The sequence below is a fragment of the Xenopus tropicalis genome, chromosome 9 (assembly GCF_000004195.4).
Source record: "Xenopus tropicalis strain Nigerian chromosome 9, UCB_Xtro_10.0, whole genome shotgun sequence".
Classification (NCBI taxonomy): domain Eukaryota; kingdom Metazoa; phylum Chordata; class Amphibia; order Anura; family Pipidae; genus Xenopus; species Xenopus tropicalis.
In genome coordinates this window covers 62,418,522-62,428,523 of record NC_030685.2, presented here as the reverse complement: position 1 = coordinate 62,428,523, position 10,002 = coordinate 62,418,522, and the positions used below count along the sequence as shown (strand labels likewise).

Below are 10,002 nucleotides of genomic sequence, written 5' to 3'. Positions count from 1 at the left end.
GTGTTACACCTCAGCTCTTTTTACAAATGAATGTGGCTCACAGGTAAAAACAAGATGGGGAGCCCCAACGTAGATCAATAGAAGTCAAAAAAATTTACAACACTGAAGAGTGGCCCAGAAGTCACATGGATGCTGAGGGTTATTAACAAAAAATTGAATATTTTGGCCAGGTCCAGTAAAGACCACTACCAAACAAAGCTTTTGGTAATACCCACCACTGAGGAAAGACTGACAAGTGTAGGCCAGGCATATCTTGTAGAAAGTGCACATAACCACCATCACCACCACACATATCATGTCAGTGGCCACAATGTAACTAACTAGCTAGTCAATATAGGTGGGAGCAGAAACTATTCATTCTGGTGGTGTGGCTTCATTTTGACCTCTCTTTATTTCTGTATACTTTTGGTTAGGCCATGACTTCAATAGGATTTATTAACAGATGGTTGTGCCTGTGTGCCCTATATGGTTTAGAAACCATTTCCAATTAATAGGGGCTTACCTAAGTGGTATTAACTGATGACACATAGGTACTACTTTGTGGCACAAGTATATTTAAGTGTAATTTTTAGTTACCTTGTTTATGATGCAATGATCTTTGCTTGACATTGCCTGTGCCTGCCGTTCCATTGATATCAATTGGAAGCAGCAGATTCTGAAGTGGTTAATGGATATTAGGCATAACACAGACTGGAGAAAAGATTACAAAATCTAAGAGCCTTTGTGCTATTATCACTAGAGCTTGTAATGGAGTGGAAAATGTGAAGGTTTCAGGCTGCCAAGTAATTCAGCATTCCACACTCTTAAAATGATAATGACACTACAAAAACTGGTTTAATTTACTGAAACTAATTTACTGAAACTGTGAGGATAATTTATTTTGATCGCACTAAAATTATATATATATATATATATATATACTTACCTAGACACAATGTGGAATGTGCAATTTTCATCACAGATGCCGTATATTTTCCCCATAATGCACCGTTTTTTCATACAATCCCGGATTTATTGCAGATGCAAACGGCAATTCTACTCACACAATTGCGCTGTTGTGTACAATTTGCCAAAATGGACACAACTGTGTGTATTTTACAGCAAATCGGAAGCAGTCTGCCTGCACATTTACTGTGTTCCCCATGTGAGTGACGTGCGACCTATTCTTTTGGCAGAAGTGTGCTGCACCCTTGATGCAAGGGGGTAGGTTCAACATGTATTTGGTAGAAAAGAATGCAGAATTAATGTAACAGATTTATACATTTTGGGTTGATTTACTAATTCAGCTCCACATTTTACAAATACATTTGTCTTAGCAAATTACTGGTGTCCAGTTTAATTTTTTAAAGTTTAATGAACTTCTCAGAAGTTCAGCACATTTAGTGAATATGCCCCAAAATGTATAAGAAGCAACAGCTATTTCAATAGGTAGAGTCCTGATTAATGTGCAATTTCATAGAGAAACAATTCACCTTCCTGAAGTTGAGGGGACCATAAGAAAGATTTCACTGTGGTGTGGGATTCCCCTAATCCCTGTTTAAGTGGTACAGATGCTGTGTCATGAACTTGATCCTGGGGGAAATGTTTCCCTCTATACAGTCCCCACCTACAGTTTGTGGCTCACAAATATCCCTTTTTGGCTCACCCAATGCACAATCCTGCTGTTGGGGAGCTGTTTTTGTGAGCAGCAGTGACCTTGTGTGGATATGGTCAAGGGGTAGTGGTAATATGTTTTACAAAATTAGTCAAAATTTGTTATGCATCCCTGAATTTCTGGAACCTGAGACTGAGAGCTGATGTTACTCATAGAAAGAGTTTAATAAAATACTTTGCTAATTAATGGTCAGTTTATTAACAATCACTGGAATTTCCCCTAAGTTAAATATCCTTCCTGCTCTGGCTGAAAAAAGACCAGAGTCCATCAAGTTCAACCCTTCCAAGTAAACCCAGCACACACAACCTATACTTCCCAATCTATAAACTCACATACATAAACTATATATACAACCACTAATACTAACTGTAGATATTAGTATCACAATAGCCTTGGATACTATGCTTGTTCGAGAACTCATCCAGGCCCCTCTTAAAGGCATTAACAGAATCTGCCATTACCACATCCCTAGGAAGGGCATTCCCCAACCTCACTGCCCTCACCGTGAAAAACCACCTAAGCTGCTTCAAATGGAAGCTCCGTTCCTCTAATCTAAAGGGGGGGCCTCTGGTGCATTGATCGCATTTATGGGAAAACACAACACCCCTTATCTGCCTATAATCCCCTCTTATGTACTTGTACAGAGTAATCATGTCCCCTCGCAAGTAAACTGCATAAGTTGAGGGGCCTAATAACTAGTCAGTAGTAATAATAAAAATAGAAAAAAAAATAATGTGCTAATAAGTCAGTCTTTTAATTGGGGGTCAGTGGAGTTTATATATAAGTTATGCAAGTTTTTGCACAAGTTATGTAAATTGCGTAAGGATAGGGGCCCATTGGTTTGCTGTGGGGCCCAATAAGTAGTCATACCACTGCTGAAAGTTCATGTAGGAGACTTAGCTTTTAAATTACAGCTGATGTTTCACTATAATAAGTTCACATAGATAGGTAAAAAGCATCATAAATATGCTAATAAGTCAGTCAGTTCATTAGGGGTCAGTGGAATTTACTTTATGTTTATTTAATTCATTGGTGGTGATTGGAGTTTGTCCCTGTCTGCCCCTGTCAAGCTTTATGCATTTTCTTTTGCTTGGTGTGCAAGTGAAGTCAATTTCTAGGCAACTTACATAAGTTGCTAGGCAACTTTTGCGGAAGTTACATAAATTGCTTACATTTAATGTTATATGTCGGTCCCCCTTCTGAAGCAGATTTTCACTAGGCATGGCACAACAGTACCTTCTTTCCTCCGTCAGTATATCTATAATAGAATACATAAAATTGATAGGTACAGCATTTAACACCGTCACAACTCATGCTCCCAACAGATTATAACTAGTAGCTAACAGGCTATGGATTTATGTGAAAAAATTAGGGATGCACCAAATCCAGGATTCGGCCAAGATTCATCCTTTTTCAGCAGGACCCTTCATTATCCTATAATACATCCTATAACACACATGAATATCCTGTATATTATATCCTTATAAACGGTGCTTAGTGATGTCATCAGTTGTAATCTGTTCTTAGTGATGTAATTTGCCAGATTACTCACTAAAACTTGTGTATAAAGAAAATAAAGTACCCCCTGATGTAAAATATGAGGGTACAGTTTTTTTTTAATATGTATATACTCTTAAGTCATCCCCAACTGTGATTTAGGGTTGTCAATGTCCACTTGGACATTGCCTGAGAGCAGTACACAGCTGTGGAAAGCAGAAGGCGTTGCTGTGGTCTGTATGTTTCTTTATTTCAGCACAGAGAAAACTTTTTTCTAAACAGTACAGTTTCATGCTGGTAACCCACAGCAGCAAATAAACGGGTAGCATTTAGTGATATGGGGCTGTTACAGTGCCAAAAGCTTTACATTTGTTTTACCTGTCCCTCCTCCCTACTATGAAAGCCGTGCTTTTAGCCTAGTGCCACATCACAGACTTTTCTTTCTGAGTGACACTAATGGGGATCACTTATTCCAGTAAAAATCAGTACATGTACAAGCAAAATATCTGACAGTCTTATGGGAGAGGCTACAGACAAACTACCAGCATCCTCAAGTTAAAATTTTAACAATTTTTCTTGATGGTTGACAGCTTGCAAGCCAGACTGAGCAGGCCACTGAGGTCACAAACTTGAAAGGTCCACTCGGCCATATTTTGTGTACCTTTCCACCTCTGTAGGAATACACAAGAACACAGTTTGACAATATGCATTCCAATACTACTGGTTAGTTTGCTTATTTTGTTACCAGCTTGGATCAACATTGCCTATTGCCTAATCAAGATCCTTTTGGAATCTGACAGGTATTTAACCAGATGACTTCACCACTCTGTGTATGTGGTTAAGGGACCAGCAGGCTCATTGTGTCCAATGGGATATGGTTGTTCAGTATGTTGAACAGACTTCTGGCTGTGAAGCCAAGTTGACCTCACATGTATCCCATGCAAACTCATGACTTTAAAGGAGAAGGAAAGGCTAAGTCACTGGGGGGTGCCAAAATGTTAGGCACCCCCAAGTGACTTTAATAGCTTACAATTTACCCCGGGCTGGTGTCCCTGTTAGGAGAAAACCGCACCAGCCCGGGGTACGTGCGAGCGAGAGTCTCCTCTTCCATCTTCGCGCGCATGCGCAGTAGAGTGAGAAGCCGAACTTTAACAAAAAAGTTGGTTTTTTCACTCTACTAAGCATGCACGGGCCAAGGGATTCCAAAGACAGAAGAAATAAGGAAGAGGAAACACTCACTCCCAGGTACCCCGGGCTGGTGCAGCTTTCTCCTAACAGGAGAACCAGCCTGGGGTAAAAGGTAAGCAATTAAAGCTAACATTTTGGCACCCCCAAGTGACTTAGCAAGAATACGTTGCAGATTGCACTTGTTGTTAATCAACCATGGTGAATTCATCTGGCCTGACTGCTACTGCTACCATATAATCTTACATACACCATGGGGACTCCTACATATGTAAGGGTGAGCATCAGTCCTCTTATTTCCAATCTAGGAGGGACAGAAAGAGAGGCAGCCTGAAGTAGGGATGCACCAAATCCACAATTCGGTTTGGGATTCGGGCAAGGTTCGGCCTTTTTTGGCAGGATTCAGGTTCAGCTCCTGGCCGAACTGAATCCAAATCCTTAAAACCTCATGACTTTTTGTCATGTAAACACGGAAGTTGAAAAATTTTCAGCACGTGGCAACCTTTAACCCTTCTGTGACCTAATTCAATTCGGTTCAGTATTCGGCCGAATCTTTCACAAAGGATTAGGGGTTAGGCCGAATCCAAAAAAAGTGAATTTGGTACATGGGAATGGAAAGAGCAGTGATGAACTATGGGCCTGTTGGCTCTAGTGCTAAAGCGGGTCCAAGGCAGCTTTCTTGTTGCTCTTGGTCAGATTTTTAATTGCACACCCTATAGTTCTATATTGCTCACTAGGGAATGTTAGAAAGTTGTTTTTGAAAGGTGAGTAGGTGTCTTCACACAGCATTTCTTTCATCTGGGTTTATAAATATGATTTTGTATGTTTTGGTCCCCTCCAGTCCTGCCAGCTGTGTAAAAGACAATAACTGCCCAGCCTATTATTAGAGATACTAACACAGTTCCAATAATAAATTGCGTCAGTATTTCTTTAATGTCGATGAATTCTTCATGACAGCACATAAATCAGTTCAGTTTGCAACATCAAAATAAAGATTATCCACTCATCAAGTAAATTTCATTGATTATTTCTTATACTAATTTAAAAAGCATGAAGTGGCAGTCTCTATCAACCTCGCATACCTTTCACCCTACCATGTATAATTAGTGATGAGCAAAATTTTTTGCCTGGTATGGATTCGCAGTGAAATTCTGCATTTTGACATTGGTGATTTTTGGTGATTTGCGAAACAACATCAAAAATTTGATGTGGCAAAAATTCGCAGAGTAAGGGAAAAGTTACAGTCGCGGGAAAAGTCATGTGGTAGCCACATTTTGTGAAATGTTTGCTGTTTGGCAAAACCTGAGGATTCGCTCACCCGTATGGATAATGCATTTTCCATAAGTGAATTGTTGGTGGATATGCGATTAGCTAATTCCTATGCATGTACAGTAAAGCAATATTGTGGGACATGACTTAGAAGTTGGGGGCTGGCAACGTAGGGAGGCTGGTGGTTGTTCCACAAATTAGGCCACTTGCAGCATCTACAGCAGTCATACTGTAACAGTGTGTCCCATACATTTTTGTAGTGAAATCACTAGCCCAATTAACCGTTAGGGTAAGCACCACCATGACATACAGAGGGGGCCTGTAGTTGCATACTTAGAGGATAATAAACTGGTGATCCATGCAGTCTCACAGATAAAAACAGGAGCAACTAATTAACATACAAGTTCCATAGCTATCATTAAAACTTAACCAAGGTTTCCAGCCTGCCAGGCATGTTTAATGCCTGCCTTTCTCTTTAAGTCAGGGGCTCTTTCCTATACAGACTCTGGGCACAGGTATCAGCCTTGTGTAGGGTACTAGACCCTACCTAACCTAGTCCCCTTTTCCTCTGGATCCCTGTCTGGTGAGGTGCCACCAGGGCACCAGTCCCTTTCTTACTCCTTGGGGCTGATTTACTAAGACACGAATTCGAATCCGAATTGGAAAAATTCCGATTAGAAAACGAATATTTTGCGTCTTTTTTGCGATTTTTTCCGCGCCTTTACGACTTTTCAGAAATTGTCGCGACTTTTTCGTTACCAATACGATTTTCGCGAAGAAACGCAAGTTTTTCGTAGCCATTACGATTCGCTCGTATCTTGTCGCGACTTTTTCGTATTGAGCGCTCGTAAGCGGCGGGCGAAACTTTCAGACTTAGCATGATTTTGGAAGCCTCCCATAGGACTCAATGGCACCCTGCAGCTCCAACCTGGCCCAAGAAAAGTCACCATACTGAAGCTTGAATGAATCCGAACGCTACGAAAAAATCGCAACATTTTGCGCAACTTTCGGAATGGCTACGAAAAAGGCGCGACTTTTCGCACAAGTTTTAACGCTACCAAAAAATCGCCAGATTTTACGCAACATTCGGATGGCAACGAAAAAGTCGCGATAATTTTCCGAAAAAATCGCCAAATACCGATCATTACGAAATAAACGCAATCGGACGCATTCGGCCAGTTCGTGAGTAAGTAAATGGGCCCCCTTGTGTGAGCCTCAACTGCTCCACTCCCTTTCTTACTCCTTGTGTGAGCCTCAACTGCTCCACTATCTGGCCTACCACTATCTATTACTACCTACACTGAGCTCCATGAATTCAACCTTTCACTATCTGCCCTTACCTGCTCCCAATTGTACTTCAGGGAGGTGGCAAGCCTCAGGCTCCCAGGTGTCATTCACTATTCTCATTTCAGCCAAAGAGAAAGTCTCACCCGATTCTCTTGCTTTCTAGGACTCAAAAGATAAGTCCTAACAGACACCATTGTTTGTTATCCAGAATGCTTGGGACCTGGGGTTTTCTGGAGGAGGTATGTTACCATAATTTGGACCTCTATACTTAAAAGCTAATAAAAAAATAAAATTAAACATGAAATAAACCCAGTAGGATTGGTTTGCCATCAATTAAAATGATGAAGGTTCAAGTCCAAGGTACTGTTTTATTATGGAAAAATAGGAAATAATTTTGAAAATGTGACTTGATTAAAATGTCTATGTCTATGGGAGATAGCTTCCTCTACCGATATATCTACAGGTCTACGACTCTCAGCATCCCCCAGAAGAAAGTTAGGGGACACTGGCGATATATCGAAGATGTTCCCTGTCCTCTTATATTGTAATTGCGTTTTCTGCTTAAGGAGACCCTGTCACGTTAAGGCCCGGCCACACAATCTCCCTTCCCTACAGCTATATTCGCTGAATAATTTGCTGAAACTTCTAACCCTCATCATGTGTGCAGGTTGCCAGTCATTTCGCTCAGGCGAAGGCAACCGGTTCGACACAACCCAATCATAACACGCTAGGGGCAGCACGGCGATTGGCCAGCGCCGCTTTCCCCGCCCTTTCAGGTGTTGCTTCAGAAAGAGGAAAAAAAAGTCATTTTGCTTCTAATCTTGCGCATGCGCGTTACGTTCCTCCGGCGGCAGCTACGTAAAAGTTTTTAACAAGTGATTAAAAAGAAGCAGAGAGCGAGTGGAAAAGGCGGAGGCGGGGGAAGAGGAAAGTAGAAAGGCGCTGGGCCGGGAGCGGACGCTATTGCACGGAGCAGGCCGAGCATTTCCAGCTCATTAGAAACTTTCAGCGGCAAAGCGCACAATGGAGTGAGTTCCATGGTAACTAGTCGGGTTTCCTGCGATGTTTCTTCGTTTCCTTCGGCCAATCAGTGCCCGCAGCTAGGGCTGGTGCGGGGCTGAAAGGGTGCTCCTGTTGTCCCCTACGCAGCTTGGCTCCCTCACTTCGCTACAATGACAGAGGCTGCGACAGCGGACCAGACCGCTCTGGAGGAAGTTCCCAGTCGGGTTTTGGCCTCTATGAAAAGAAAGGCCTGGGCCAAGAGTAGAGATTCCTGGCAGGCATCGGAGTGCGAGGATGTTGCAACGGAAGCGAGCAAAGCTACACAGGAGGAGGGGACAGGTCAGTGCAGAAATAAGCAGCTACTTGTCGCAGCGACAGTACGGCAAGGTTGGAGGTTTTGTATAGCGGGGTAGGAGGCTGTGGGGTTGCCTCAAGTTCCATATTCAGATGCAGGCTATAACCATATAGTCCCTTAACTGATCTGCACCTCTTATTCTCAAGGAAAGTGCTAAGGCTGCTTCCCACACTGGGGCTTCCGGATTGGCTGGGACCCAGTCTGAGGGATTTAGGCAAAATGTCTATTTTCTCTCCTAAATTCACTTGAAATGGTTAGAATTGTGCTGCACACTTGCCCAAAATAGTCTCAGGATTATGGTTATTTGGCACAGCCTCAGCACTGTTCTGTGTAACATTGTTATGGCCCAAGGAGAGCCCAGACCAATTGTTACTTTTTAAAAGTGGTCTTAAATCTATAAATTCAGGCGCTGGCTGTTCTAGGGCATTAGCTTGCTTCTAACATACAGACATCTCTGCCAACACTGGGGTTATTTGTAGGGGGGGCACTTCCTCTATTTGTCATACACTTTTACAATGTAACAGCCAGAGGGAGGAACACTCACAGTCTCTGTGCAATATATATATATATATATATATATATATATATATATATGTTAAATACAGCTGGCCTATTTCATACTAGATCAGCCTTTATTGATATGCAAGTGCTAGGGTTCTACTGGATAAAACTACTTCGAACTACTTTGTCATCTAAAGTTGATCCATTCTTTAGCACAGGTGCTGTGCAAGTTATGTGTGACCTAGATAGCAAATTAGTTCTTATGTAATCCTCATTTTTTTACTGTTATAATTATTTAATTATAAAACACAAACTTATTGTGCTGAGCTGTCCACTTGAAGGGTGCATATGTCAAATATGCATATCACACACTGACTGATAAAGGTAAAGCGGGCCCTGCTCAGTAAAGCGTACAATCAAGAAAGATTAATGTCATGCTGAGTGATATCTGTCTAGACACAGATTTTATTGTTTTCTATGGGGGAAGTCTTTATAGGAAACAACAAAAGCTGCTTCTAACCAGCTATAAGTAGCAGGTAACTAATCTCCCTGAGTAATGCATGCATTATTATTTTTGACTGCTACAAGTAAAGCTGATTAGTGTTGCTACCTTTAGGGAATTGGCACACAGGGCTACTTCGAGTGCTTTTAGCCTAAATTAGCGCCCCGTAGCTTTGAATGTGAAATGTTACATAAAACGGGAATTTACTGCATCTGCAGTACACCAGTCAGTGGTAGCCCTCCCCCATTTAGCTGCCCAGATATCCTACAGAGAACCTTAAGTTTTCACAGAACAGTGCTGAAAGGGAAACAATCTTACAGTCAGATCGAAAGAGCCTTTGTCATTAGTGCTTTTGACAGCACACACTAATACATTGTTACTGTGTTATGGTATTTTTTGCAAAAATTAGCAAAAACAAAATGTAAAATTGCAAAAGAACTTGCACTGATGTTCAGCTATGAATTTCTAATTTATTATAAACACAGAGCAGACGGACAGCGCACTCACCAACAAATAAATCATAAAACAGAGCCCAAGTGCTACCATATGAATAAACATCAGCATAGGAATCATGCAACTAAGTGCAAAAGTTTATCAGTGCGATGTTGGACCATCTATGTAGGACCGAAACGTCGATTTGCACCAATAAACTTTTGCACTTAGTTTAAGTTCCATGAGTGCTCCGTGATTCATATGCTAATTTATTGCAAAGGTATTTGGCTGCAAGAATCCCACCTTCCATTCTGTGTG

General features: G+C 41.5%; 1 protein-coding gene across 1 annotated transcript in view; it reads left to right on the top strand.

Annotated features, from left to right (window-relative positions):
- Nucleotides 1-7,757: 7,757 nt before the first annotated feature.
- Nucleotides 7,758-10,002, top strand: part of itprid2 (ITPR interacting domain containing 2) — a 54,552-nt gene continuing 52,307 nt past the window's right edge. The window contains 1 exon segment of the mRNA NM_001079133.2: nt 7,758-8,233. Coding sequence (NP_001072601.2) covers nt 8,065-8,233 — 169 coding nt within the window. The 5' untranslated portion in view covers nt 7,758-8,064.